Here is a 14,658-nt window from a genome sequence, read left to right on the forward strand (position 1 = left end):
TGCTGAACCTCTTTGTGGGGTATTATATGTAATTAGTGTCTGATGAATATGTTTTCTCCTCTGTTTTCTCCAGCCTTACTTTGCTTTCTACTCGGCTGTGAAGTGGATCCTGACCGAGCTTGTCATGTAAGACGTCTGTGTGTGTGAGAGTGTCTTGTATCCGTCTGTAACGACATACTCATGCTGCATACGTTATATGTGCTTTTATGCCTCCACGCTGGCAGCAGCCGTGTTTTCATGTCCAATTTCCCATTTTACTGTACCTGACATCTCAGGAACGTCTGGAGGGAACATTCAAAGATAAAGTGATTAGAATTTGGTGTCCAAAGTTCAAGATGAGCTCACAAAACACTTAATGGCTCAGGAGCTAATATCTTAATTATAACAAAGTCCCACACAAATATCTAATATGAAAAAATGATAAAATAAGACATCAATGTTTCTGACCATTAGCCAACACTGGAATAGATAGTAATCTTAGGTGGCCACCCTAAAACTGTGGTGATTGTACAGATAATCTTTTCTCCCAGAGTGAAGATGTGTATGAAAAATAGTTTCTATTGAAGGGCAGCATGTTTCTCAAATTATTCACTAGAATCGTGCAAGTAAATTTGGCAGTAAATTCCCATTAGCCAAAAAATGCACTGAAATACTTAAATTTTATTCTTTTATAAAATCCATTTAAAGTCTTTACTACTTATATGAGTCTGGACTGACATGGATGCAAACCGCCAGTTGACTATCTGGCGGAGGCACCCGGCCATGAGGCGCTAGTTTAAAACGTGTATAGTGGCCTCTTCTGTCTGAGTTAAGTGTGTGTGTGTGTGTTTGTGAGTGTACAGTATATGAACTGTATGTTTGTTTACCACTGCTTTCACATCTACGTCAGCGTGATCACCGGCGAACATGAGCGGTAATAGCTACCTGATGTTTCCGTGGCGCGGGTCTTCCTGTGATGCCATGTTGCAGTGAGACCCCGGAATGAGTTTTCCTGGGTGGTCTGTTGTCACCGCAGTGTGTCATGGGAGGATCCAGCTGTCAGTTGTAATTTTACTGTCAGTCAAAGTGCAGACAATCTTTCTGTCTTTGAGGTATTAGTGTTTTTTATGACCTTCAACTTCGACTTCTGTTTTATTTGAGCTAAATAATTACATATGATTGACAGAAATATATCATAAACTCATACTAGTTCAAAACCTCATATTAAATATGTATCATATATAATACAAGTCACAAAATAATGATCATATAGCATAGTCAGTTTTAAATAGCTGCACCTTAATTTGAGCCCATAGGAAATTTACACAGAAGCACAAGTATATCTAGTCATAGTCCAAAAACAAAGTCATTAAAAAATTACAGTATGTCGTATGTACTGTATGTATAATAAATCATCTGTATATGGAAAATGCCAATGTACTATCCTCTTTACAGTTATTTTTCACTTCTTTGCTTGACATTGACATTATTTTTATTTTGGCACTGGTGTTAAGTCTAAGTCTAGCTTTACTAAATAAGTTTAGCACAGCGGGTACGGCGGTGAGAAAACACAGTACCTCTGTACACATAAATCATTAATTATGAGTTCTCATAATAATAACTTCAACATACCTTGACCAACTTCACAAGTTAAACAAAACAAAACTGATATTTTACGAAAGTGAGGATAATTTCTCGGATTACCTAAATGAAAACAGTTAGATTCAGCGCTGGCCTGCATGGTCTGGCAGCCATAACAATAAACAGGAATTCTCAGTAGATATTTTACTGGCAGTGAACAAAGATTTTAGATTTGTATCTGTGCCATGGCTGCCTTTAAAGCCGGATTAGTTACCTTTTTGTGAAAATAAACAATTTCTCTCTTCTGCACATCCACAGAAACTGAAATCATATTGATAAAAAATGGTTGCTGTAAGGAGTGCTGCAGTGTGTGATATATAAGCATGCGTTGGAGTGTATTGTTATGGTTGATGTCTTGTACATATTTAGATTCCTGGTCGAGTTCAACTTGTACAGCTGGTGGTACTCTGACCTCACAGCTAAAGGTAAGAATTCACTCACTCTCAAACCACAGACACACATAACACACACACCACCAAAATCACCACATTATATAAGATGCATAAAGGGCTACATTATTTTGTTATTCAAATAATTATCACCCATAGCTCGAATTCATATTTATAAAAAAAATATAATAATAATGATAAGGCGTATCATTTTAGCTGTATTTTTGTATGCTGTGAACACAGTAATTCATAGCACAGTGCTCAGTTTATCCTGATAAATGTGCACATCAATGTGTTCCCCCCAACTGAAAAACAGATGAAAGCTTCCCTTTACTAGCAGCACCTATTACAGGCCCTTAATGCTGTGATAATGGTGGTCACATATAGGTACATATCTCATTATGAATTTTCTTTATCAGAAACAGAAATGAAAAGGCAAAAGAAGAAGTTATATATAGGGAAGACAACAGAAATGGTAGATGTTCTTTATTATAAACCAAAAAAATTTGAAATGAGAAAGGAAAAATATTTTTCTTTGATTTTATACATCTTTCAAGTTATATTGCATTTATTTCATTTGGACACAGACAGGTGTTTTTGTGGATCTCATAGCCTACCTTAAATGTTTGCCGAAACATAATATTTTCGGCAAACATAATATTTTTTCAAAGTAAAATTTCAAGGCTCAGTCCTAAACTAACTTGTTTTTTCTCTGTTTCCTAAAAATTAAAAAGTATTTTTTTAAAGAAATGAAAACATCCAGTTCTTTTGAATATTTGAATTTGTATTTTTGATTAAACAGTCTGAAGATAAAACCATACGCTGACCTAAACGTGCCTGCTGTTCAAACTTGTGTTCACGCTGAACAAAGTTCATTGCGTACAGAGTAAACAGCCAGTGTCCTCAGCGCTGACCTCCTGTCTTCATCTTCGCCATCTCCCCTCCATTTCCTCTCGGTCTGAGTCAGTGTGACCACTGGAAAAACAGAATAAAGAGGCGCAATCCAAAACCTAAAAGTAAAAATGGCAGAACACAAGATTACCTCAAGTGACCTCAGTTTTAGAGAGAGGATGTGTGTGTGCGCGCATGTGTGAGTGTGTGTTTGTTTGTGTGTCCAGAGGGGTTATACTTGATGGTTTTATGACCTGTAAGGATGTGTGTCATATTGGTAGCGGTGGGGAAGCAATATCCGCTTTGTAACAGGAGAAAAAAGGCTTCTCTCCCTCTTTCTCACTCAGTCTATCTCTCTCCCTCTCTCTCTGGTTTTATGTCTTTCCTTTCTTTTTCTGTCTCACTTTCTTCCATGAACACACACACTTCTCATACGATCGTTGCCAAGCTCCCAACGCTGGGATGTCTAATGCTTTATGGGGTGTTGAACACTGTTTGCCCGTTTGAAATTAAAGTCTCACTAAGCGGCATCACATTGAAGAATTAATTCTTGACAAAACTAATATGAAAATATTTCATATGTGAATGTGAAAGGCGGAGGGAGCGAGAGAGACAGAGGGAGAGAGAAAACCACAAAATGAAAGTCTATAAAATGCTTTCCTTGCACACTCTTATCCCGAATGAAGTGAAGCTGGGCATCGGTGCTCGCCAAGCAGTCGAGACAATTTCACAGCTGGCTAGCCTCAGGTCTTAGCAGCACTTTCTATATCTTTTTACAATAGAGACACAGGCCTGTGACACACAGCTGAAACACCCCAACTTAGCAACCCGTAACTCAATCTACACAGCCTCTGAAGCTGAACTAATCCCAGACGTTTATACGTGTAGGCTGCGTTTCTCACATGCATATAGTTAATATACAACTGTACACACACATGCCCGCACACACATTTTTTCACACAGTGCTGCCGCGCTGCTGACACCCAGTAATTAAACCACTCCATTCAAATTACACACATAATCCACCATCTTAAGAGGTCTTGTTGTGTGTGTGCTGTAAAGAAAATGTGTGTAGAGCACCCTGACATTACAGAGCTCACAAAATAATACCACATGAATTAAAATGTTTATGTTTGATATGCAAATTCGGCTTGTATTCGCTTTAATAGGCCGGCTTTAAAAAAATATGAACTCAACATATAAATGTGTGATTTTTGCCTCCTCAGTCTTTTCCATCCTGTAGCGTTGTTTCACACCTCTGGGTGGCAGGAGAGTTCAAGCAATGTTATATGAATGGCTGGCCTAGATTCACACTGGAAATATCTCCAGCAGGACAAGAGGGTTCAGAAATGCTGCTTTCTTTCAAACGTGTATGTTTGTAAGGATGTGGTGTGTTTAACTGTTAGCTTGCAATATATTTGCATAACTATTTTAAGTATATATTTGACTTTGAAATGAATGTTCCATTACTTTCCCACCAACTTTGACTAATTTTCTCTTTACGTTTTTCTTTCATTGCTTCTTTTTTCAGTCTCTCTCTTCTTTTTTTATACTTCCTTTTTCTTTCTAACCTCTTTAATCTTTCTTTCCTTTCTTCACTCACTTAACTCATTCCCTCCCCTTCTTCCCTCCCGCCCTCAGCTCAGAGGATGGGTCGGACCATGCAGGTGCCATGCGACACCGAGTACCCGGCCTTCATCTCCGAGAGAACCATCAAAGAGAACACGGGAAACATCGACTGCAGCGGCTGCATCAAGTATGAGACATGCAACCAGACACATGTGGACATAAATTAACACATTAACGGAAATCTAATCTAATCTACGATGGCCACTGTGCTCAGCAAACCAATATAAATGTGAAAAATGAATAGTGCGCCTGACTGATCTTGGCGAAATATTTTTATCTCTGTAATCCCCCTATAATGAGAAACATATTTAAATAATCTGTTATCTGTTGAAAACTCTTTCATCCAGACAGTTCACCAGTGATAAACATGCAGACACTGTCAGACAACCGTTCTCTTCTCCAGTAGTTTGAAATACAAGGCATTTAGAGAGGAGGGAGAGAGGTGGAAAAAAGGCTTCCTTTAAAAATGGGAAAATGAGTGTGGTCCCCATTAACAATTTGGGCTTTTCTGTCAGGCAATTGTGGGGTGTTCTCTGGATCCTTCCAATGGGCCCTTCATTGCTCCCAGCTGTGGAACTGCCAGGGAAGCTCAGTGTGTGTGCGTGTTTGTGTGTATGTGTCCGTGAGTGTGTTTTCATTGTGTGTCTGCTGCTGGTACAGCCCCGCAAGGTCAGCAGGGTAACCACTGCCCTGGGTGCCAGGAGTAAAATGAGGTTTGGGGATGCAGTCAGACCCCAAACACACATACTGTACAGACACACACACATTTAAACAGGCTCAGCACCCTCTCAGACACGCACATCCACACGCATACACACACGACATAAGCGTGCTTAAGCGAAGAATGGCCTCATCTCCAACGATGACACCAGAACTGGGATTAGCGGGCAGGGCTGAGAGCTCCAAGCAACATGTCGCCTTCAAATAAATCTTTTTTAAAGCACAATGAATTTGACAAAGTAAAATGGAGTTTTTATTTCGGTTATATGGAATTTTATAGCTCATATTAGTAATAGAGGATATTGGTGATAAACATCTGTTTCACGTTACAGGCTGACTGAGGCCTTTCTCTCATATTTTCATTGGGACACGTGTGTGTACTTTATGCTCTAGGAAATATACCCTAAGCTCTTGCCTGTTAAACCTCTCTTTACTGTACTGTTTGACTGTGTGTGTGTTCACGTGTGCCTGTGTGTGATGTGGTTATTAGTATTTGTCTGTAACTTCCTGATGGGTGAAATGGAGTGATACAGCACGAGACACGTAAGACACATACACATACTTGTGAATGATATAATAGTTTAAGTGGCCCTATAGGATGACTTAACCTCCATTAATGCATTGCCAGCTTCTCTAGACTGAAACTTGAGATTAAGAAAAAGAGTGTGTCATGTCTCTGGGACTATTAGCAACAATACTCATGGCCATATATTCTCGTGCTCCACAGGCTCCTTTTTGTTTCTCTCGACCGTCTAAGACGAGACATGTCCAGAAAAGAGAGAGGTTCAAAGTTACAGTCAGCTATGGCTTCAACTCCACAGTCCCACATGTAGACGTGGTTTCATCTGAGATTCTTGAAATACATCCCTCCCCTTTTTTTTATATTAATTTACCTCTAATAACTGTGGTATTGCTGAGATAATTGTGTAGATTATGAAGCTGTGACTCCTGACATGTTACAAGACAAGTTTCCTATCTATCACACAGCTCTTAAAACTGATTGTAATGCTACAGTTGCAGACAAGAAGTGCTCTTTAAACTAGTCCATATTTTACTGCAAAAAAAAGAAAACTGGTACAATCTTAATGGAACCAGTATTTGTGTATTTAAAAAAGTAAAAACTGTTTAATTTGATATTTTAATTCTCCAGTGAAGTGGGTTTTGATTTATTTTTTAGGGTAAATCGGGTTCCAACTTATTTTTAAATTGAGACCTTTGTAAATAGTTCTCTTTTGACATTTTCTAGTGACATATATCATATAATTTCTCTCATGTCAGCTTCATTTGTAACCACAACTGTAAATAAAAATCTGAAATCGCTTTTATCTACCAAAATTATCTATTGCCCCAGAATACATAAATTAACTGCTCGGATTACAGCGCCCGTTTTTCTAAGAGAAATAATAAGAGAAATGGAAATAAAATGACAGCATTGCACTGAAAACTTGCCAGTCTGTTTGTTGAGATTTTATTGGAGCAATTTCAACTTGCTGAATTTGTAATTGTTAAATTACACACAGTAATTACTGGTCACATTTCCCTACTGTGATGACAGATATTTCTGAAGACCGTACAGTGAATGCAGTTATGGTTATGGTTAAGTTATGCAATGATTAAATCATTGGAAAAATGTGAACCTTCACTACAGGACACACACGCAAAAGAAAGTTTTGCATTTGGCCAAAACTGAGAACAGAACAAGTTCACCATGAAATCTACAAAAAAGACATTGCCACTGTTCAGCATTAAAAAGCAAGACACGCAGACCAGAGCATGTACTGTGAATTAGTATCAACTTGTCACAGCTCTAACCCCGAAAATTAGTTTCAGCAAAGATGACACAAAGATGACAGATTAAAGATTTTCCTTCGTGATCGAAATGTGTTGATAAGCAGAACTACCCTTTATCAGATCCAGCCACAGATCGCGTGATATGTTTTGTCAGTGGAAACACTGTCACCACACCATTGTGTTTGACTTCATCTTTTTCCCCTGTACATCTTTCTAAACCTTGATCCCTCTCTCTTTTACTGACTTATCTCTCTTGCTGTCAGTCTCTGTGTCACTCAAAGGGTCGATCTGTCTCTCTGTCATTCCCTATCATCTCTCAGAGAGACATATTGGATGTCTTTGTTGTCCATTCCTCTTCTGGCCAATATCACAGCACAAAGAGACCATGTCAAGAACACATCTATCTGTTTATCCTGCCTGTATGTTTGTGCAAGAGTGTATGCAGTGATGTCTGTCTCTGAAAATCTGTGCATAGTGTTTGAATCTGTGTGTGTATGTGTGAGTGCATTCATATGCGGTGTAGTGCTCCCTTTCCCAGCAGCGAGTATGTTCAAGGCCAGCAGCTGTGCTGTCAGGATGTGTTTAAGTCTTTTCTCCAAGAACACTTGCTCTGCTTTCTATCAACGGGCTGAGCTGGGCCGGCCTGGCACTGTGCAGGGGTGAGCACAGATTATTAAACATCAGCAGATCCTAATTCACCCTGATTGGAACTGGCTTGGCCTGCTTGCTGGGTTGGTTTGGTTGGGTTTGGTTGGTCACGCTGGAATAACTTTATTAGAGTGCGGTGGGTTGGTGCTACTCAGGGATTGGAGGCTGTTTGTGGTCAGATGCAATTGGTCATGGTATTGAATTAGAACGGATGGAGATATTCCTGGAGATGTGAGGTTTGTTTTGACCCATCAGGTCTCGCCCTCTTTGTCTTAGTTCCTGTCCTCCCTCACAAGAGTCCAGAAAGTGAACGTGTGTATATTTTTACATCTGTGTGTGTTCACTTAGTCACACGTGCATGTACTCATACGTGTCTGATAAATGCCTCCAGTGAACTTGATAAATCACCCAGCTGTGGCAGAAGAGAGGGAGGGAGAGAAGCAAGAGATAAAGAACGAAAGGGTGACAGAAAGAAGAGATCATTTTTATGACCTCTCTTCTTCATAAAGCTTATCCACGGTCATAAATCACTGGCCAGGAGGGCGAGGCAAGGCCTGATCTTTCAGGCCAGTAGAACACAGCCATGGGAAGCTCAGAGCACAAAAGTGTGGTTCCCATTTGTCTCTCTTTGGAGTGTTTTATATACGGCAACACTTCATTGGTGCTCGCTCTGGATAGGATATAACAAAGACAAAAGAAGGCAACAGCGTTAGGAAGAGGAGGGGATGGAGTGCGTTAGAGAAGTATGTGTGTATACTTTATATGTGTGTCTATTACTGTGAGTCTGTCTGCGTCTCTGTGTGTTTATTGACAGCTGGCGGTGAGACAAGTCATCCTCTTCACATGCGTCGAGTGGAGTCTCCTCAGTGTGTCTCTCCTCTGCCAGGGGAGAATGTGAACACTCATAACACAAATCCTCTGACACACATGGAAATTTACATCATAGCCATGCGCCTTGTCCACTTGCCAATCCGGCTCTCAACCTCCCGTGCTCCCTCTCTCTCCATCCTTCCTCATCTCTTTATTTCTGGGTTTGATTGGCAGGTCCTTTGTGATCCAGCAGATTCCCAGCAGTAATCTCTTCATGGTGGTGGTGGACAACAAGTGCGACTGCAGCATGTTCGAGCCAATTACCATGGACCCCATCGAAATCATGTATATCCTTCACTGGCCAAAGAGTGGACAGCTGGGTGTGTGTGTGTGTGTGTGTGTGTGTGTGTGTATGTGTGGAAGGGGGGTATTTTTAATGTATAGAGGAAATAGCATGAGGAAGTGACATTGAGTGAGTCTTGAGAGCGAGGAATTCTGTCAAGGCTGCTGATATAGTTACAAGATTCACTGACTTGTAACAACAACAATTAGCAATAATTACAAGCTCAAATATCAGGGAGATGTGTGACTTTCCAATAAACATTCAGAGTGGCTTATACGCTCTAGACAGACTGGGAAACATTGAGAGTGAAAGGAGAAACTAACGAACGAATTAGCAGATGGATAGATGGATGGTTCTTGAAGGAAATCTTACATGACAACCTGTTTCACACTCCCCACAAAGGCTCACCCACACTGACAGAAATACAAGCAGCAACCTCCGAGGCTGAATAATGAAGTCACATCACTGAGGTACTAAAAACTGTACTTCTTGAAAAGAGCCACTAGAGGCTGAGTCGATCCCCACAGACCCTCATGTTGAAATGACCAGCTTTATACAGCAGAAATAAATGTTTACAACTTGATTTAAAGAACAGTATTGGTCCCAAGGGCTTTTTTTACTCCTTCGTGACAACTGTTCGGGGGTGAATTTATATATAAATCAATTCAGTTCAATTTTATTAAGGCTTAAAGTTCAGTATAATTAAGGGTTTGTCACTTTGAGTTGCAGATGGGTCAGTGTTCGCCTGCCACAAGACGACACGTACCTCCTCTGTCCCCATTTCTGTATTTGCTGGTAGTCTGGCCTTTACTGTACTGTAGGTACTGGCAAGATGCTGATGTTGGAACGGCCCACTCTGAGCTTAATACTGGTCTTTAGAAACTTATGGGTGATGCCATGTTTTTTGTTTTTTTTTTCTTTATTGGAGCTGTCTGTTTTCTTCCAGCTCATGCCTTCTAGTGTCAGAATCATTAAAGCCAATTTGTGTCCATTGACGTAACTCTGATGGGAATAATGGAGATCATCTTAATTTGTGGGGAGGCCTTGGGGAGTTTGTTTGCCCTCTACCCCCTCGGTAAATGGAACGGATAGGAATATTGTGTGGGACAAGATCTGAAGCAGAGGCTGTGAGGCGGCACTCCAGTGCAAGTCTTCTTCAATTGTGTGTGTATGTGTGTGGATGTGCATGTGCATGTGTTTGGACTGTGTTGCTCAACAGCCCACACTGTGATTGGATACTGATCAATAGCAGACACAGCTCAGAGCGGATTCGAACTGAAGGAACTTCAGCTCGTCACCACATACCCAAGCTGGATTCTCCTACGCTGCACATTTCTTGAAAATTCAGTGCAGTACAGTCACGCTGTATATACATGTCCACCGCTGTTTATTTTGTTGTGGAGTGCTTACTGTAGCATAAAGCATGCGATTCTGTTGCTACGCGACAAAAGAAAACTAATCAAACATTGCTCAAAGTTGGCTCTTTTTTTAAATGCACATTGTGCTTTGCAAAAAATATCCCTGCCTCCAGTAGAGCCTCTTTCCATGGTGCACTCAGAATCATGCATTCCGTTCCATTATAAACAAGAAATACACTCCAGCAGGAAAACACCCTGCAGAGGGTACACATTGTCTGTTATTGCCTTGACTTCAGCTGCACATAATGAATCTCTTAAGTGTGAGAGATTGAAAATGCAAAAGGACAGAAGGCGCCCAGATACCTGTCACCCCTTTCACCCTGAGGTATTTGCACCACGCACACACACACACACACACACACACACATGGTACTCTTCCATGACACACCCTCTTCTGATTCTTTGTGTTTTATCAAAAATATTTTCTCTCTGTCAATGTAATGCCTCTGTCTGTCTCTAGGAGAACTCAATGGAGTGCGGAGGAGCTGTGGGTCTTGCCCCATCTTTTGCGGCGACTCTGCTCTGTGTCCTCTTGGCGCTGTTCCCTAGGTGACCAGAGCTAGCCACGCCTCTCCATCCAGCACTCGACTTGGATCGGCTTGGCTTCGAAAACAAAAGAATTGCAATGATGCCACAGAAAAAAACACTCTTGCTGCCCCTTATAAAAACGTGCCCAATTTCAACTCACCACCTACAAAGCCCCTAGCCCAGAGGTACGTCCCTCCAAGACACTTAATTGAAAGGATTGGTTATGGATAGCTGTCACAGCTGCTAAACAGTGATCATTAAGGTGCTTTAGCAATATCACATGAGCTGCACAGAGAGGTTTTTTGGGGGGTGATACAAACTTTTAAACAAAGTAATAATTCTAATAATGCACTTAGTAGCTTAAAAACTGCACAAGTGGCCCAGTAATACCCACTCACGCTGACACCCACTATGTTCAGTCCTTTCAGGTAGCAGCTAAGGGCTGGGTTCTGTAGCTGGGCTTTGAACTGGGCACTAGAGCCATGCAACACCAATGTGGAGAAAGACAGGCGCACCTTTCCTTGGCCCACTCTGACTTTTCATGGACAATAATGATACTGAACATAAAAAAATAAAAATAAAAAAAATCCTGAAGAAGAAGATAATTATATGTGGCTGGGGTTGTAATGAAATGTTTGTCTAATCTTTTTTTCATGTTGAGAAAAAAGAATTCTAGTATATATTATGAAGAAAAAAAAATAGTTTTATTTATGATTTGCAAGTGGTACCCATAAACTGTGACTATGAGATTTTGAGTCCTCTGATGTGAGTGGTTATTAATATTTGAGCTTTGCCTTATTGAACGATATTGGTCCTGTTTGTGTACTTTTGAAATAAAATGATGTTTAAAATGTTTTCTGTTGTCAAAAGGCTCTTAAGCAAAGCAAAGCTTGAAAAGAACAAAACACATAATATGAAGGATTGGTTCTCATCCCTATAGATTGTTCTGTTGTTGCTGGCAGATTCGACTTATGAATACAGTATCTGCTTAAATTGTTAGGGAAATGTTTGGCTGGTTTTTGCCCTCCACATGAGATGTGAGATGTGGCAGGCTTGTGTGTGTATGTGTGTGTGAGTGAGTGCACACATGCAAGTATTTGTGTGTGCATCTGGTGTTTTCCTCTTCTGTCATTCATGTACGCCTCTACCCCAGAGGCCTATCCCCCACACAAAGAGAGACAATGAAGACCATGACACTGGAATCGAAGGCCAACCACAACATACATCTGTATTTGTTTAGGAAATCGACACAAACAATCAAACTTTCTGACAAACATACCAATGTGCACATTCTGTATATGCAAGAACAGGATCACTGTGCCATGCCAGGCCAACTCTTGGATGAACGTTGCTGTGTGTGTGTGTGAGTACATAGGAGTACAATGAGTATAAAAGCAACTAAAAGTTCTCTGCTGTGCTCTCCATGTCAACACCAAGGTCCCTGTGGTCAACAAAGGGACATGCATCGACTTCAACTCTTTCCCCACCTCCCAGCCCAGCCAGTTCCACTTACCCCCTCGCCCCTCCCTCCTCCACAGACAAGGTAATTCTCGCCATCCTAGTGGTCTAATCTATTCTCTACTGTTTCACTGATCCTGTCCCTCGAGCAGAACTGTGTGCCTCTCTAATCATTCTCAGTTCATCCTGCTCTTCCTCTTGTTCTGGTCCAAAGACTCCCTGGTGGGTCATTTATCACTGCATAATGGGATTGGAGCTGTTTTGAGTCAACACGCATCTAATCCGGTCTGTGATTCCTTCCTGTTTGCCAGATGAGTTATGGGAAAGTGCATCCAATACGTGTACAAAAGGCAGACTTGGGGAAAAGCAATCTTCTTTCTGGGGAGATGCCACAGTGGCAGCCCTGTTGCCACCTCGAGGTCCAGTGAGTGATAAATGCTCATCTCTGTTTTCTGTAAACTGTTTCCCCCCACACACAGGTAGAGGAAACACAGCCTGTGCAGATGCTAAAAAAGCCCACAAATGTGTTCAGACACAGCTTCCATTCATCAGTCAGTACACAGTCGATGATGAAATTCAGCTTGAGAAAACAGACAAGGAAAGAGAAAAGAGGGTAAAAAAAAAAGAAAAAAAAGAAAATTTACCGAAAACCTTTATTATTTACACAAAAAAAAACTTCTTGTCTTGTGCATTTTCTAATGCAAATATCACACCTATAACCCCTGGCTGTCAAAAGAGCCACATTCATAGACACAGTGAGCGAGTGAAACATCAATGAAGAGCAGGCGTCTACATTCCTTCCCAATGATCCGATCCACACTGCTGTTTGTGGTGGGAAGGAACCCCTGAGAGAGGAGTCACTGATCACTGGGACACAATGCCCCCGAGAGGCCCCCGCAGTTCAAAACACACCCATCCATCAGCACTCACACTACTCTAATCCTGTTTGCTCGCTATTATCTTGACCACATGAGGAATCGCCTTTGCTAATACACCGGAAGATAGATGACAGTGAATCACACGGGCATTCACACATTCAGACATTTGTGCATACAGCCGTAGTCTTAACCATGCATTAACGCGAGCACGTATATTTACGGCGTGCACGCTCGCAGGCGGTCACACAGAGGACAAAGCTTTTGGTGTTACCTCCAATAGAGTGGGAAACATTGGTGGTTTGCTTTGAAGACCACAGATATGTTTAAATGGAAATGATTCTGAGCAGCTGAACCACACAAGGACCACACACAGGCCCGGTGACCACAACACGCCACAGCTAAGACAAGCTGGGAAAACATACATACGACTTTGTCGGCATTCCACTGGGTGACTAGCAAAATATCAGCCCTGCAACTCACTGCGTGTTTCCAAAGAGAATAGGTTCGCAGTAGAGAGGATCTCATTTTTAAGAGACATTTGAAGAAAGAAGGTCTGTGTGCTTTTGGATTTTGAGCTTTGTTGTGTGAATTGTGTATTTGCATTATATTTTTGTAATGTGGTCATTATTTTCACCCCCTGCCCTCTAAAGCATCGTTTCTCGGCTCCGTCCTTATTTACCTCCTTCCCCACCCTGCTTTACCTTATTCCCTGCTGCTCTGGCCACATGCTCTCTGGCTGCAGCGGTGATAATGACCAGACCTCTCGACTACCTCATCCACACATGCACGCATCCACCCCCCCACACGCACACACACACACATCGGAGACGAAAACCGAACCAAACCCCAAAGACAAATTTGTTCCTGCGGGTGCCAGGAGACACGCTGCTGCCAAGGTTGAGAGGTGCCAGCTGAAAACATACACTCTCTACACACACACACGCGCACGCACACACACACACACACACACATATACATACATACACTGATTTAGCTGTATACCCCATACGGTGACAGGAAGAAAAGCCTTCAGCCTTATGGACCTCTTGGTGAGCTTTAAGACCTGACAGCCAGCTGAACTAATACTGTGTGTGTGTGTGAGAGTGTGTATGTGTGTATGTGTGTGCGCTCATGTGCAACACTGAGAAACTATATCTCATTGTTTTTGTGTTCTGATTAGGATTAGCATGCAGTATATATTTGGGAAGAAGAGTGCACGTAATTCACCAGCTGGTAGTTCATCAGTTTTCTGTCAGACAGGCAGCTTACTCTCATCAGCCAAATATTGAATAACAAAACCAGAACAAATCATAGGCATATATTTAGCATTCCAATCTGTGTTTGTGCAAACAGGCTGAGGGAGATTTTTCAACATTTGCATATTCAGCTGAGTCTTTGTAGCTGCCATCTGAGCTCTGCCAGCTCATGGAGTTTTTGCGAAAAGCCTCATTCGGTTACACATGGCAAGCTAAGCAATGGCCTGGAGGGGCATACATATTGGCTCCCTCAAACAGGAAGTGGCTAAATGGAGACCC

The 14,658-nt window shown here is 41.5% G+C and overlaps 1 protein-coding gene across 1 annotated transcript in view; it reads left to right on the plus strand.

Moving 5' to 3' along the window:
- LOC146984753 (voltage-dependent calcium channel subunit alpha-2/delta-3-like) overlaps positions 1–11,639 on the plus strand; it is a 119,507-nt gene extending 107,868 nt beyond the window's left edge. Inside the window, exons 31-36 of the mRNA XM_085782160.1 lie at positions 74–126; positions 1,990–2,045; positions 4,542–4,656; positions 8,733–8,845; positions 10,502–10,584; positions 10,720–11,639. Coding sequence (XP_085638286.1) covers positions 74–126; positions 1,990–2,045; positions 4,542–4,656; positions 8,733–8,845; positions 10,502–10,584; positions 10,720–10,812 — 513 coding nt within the window. The 3' untranslated portion in view covers positions 10,813–11,639. The remainder of the gene's footprint in view (positions 1–73; positions 127–1,989; positions 2,046–4,541; positions 4,657–8,732; positions 8,846–10,501; positions 10,585–10,719) is intronic.
- The last annotated feature ends 3,019 nt before the right edge of the window (positions 11,640–14,658 follow it).

Source organism: Trachurus japonicus, chromosome 7, assembly GCF_045865225.1.
Source record: "Trachurus japonicus isolate A0001 chromosome 7, Traja_1.0".
Lineage (NCBI taxonomy): Eukaryota > Metazoa > Chordata > Actinopteri > Carangiformes > Carangidae > Trachurus > Trachurus japonicus.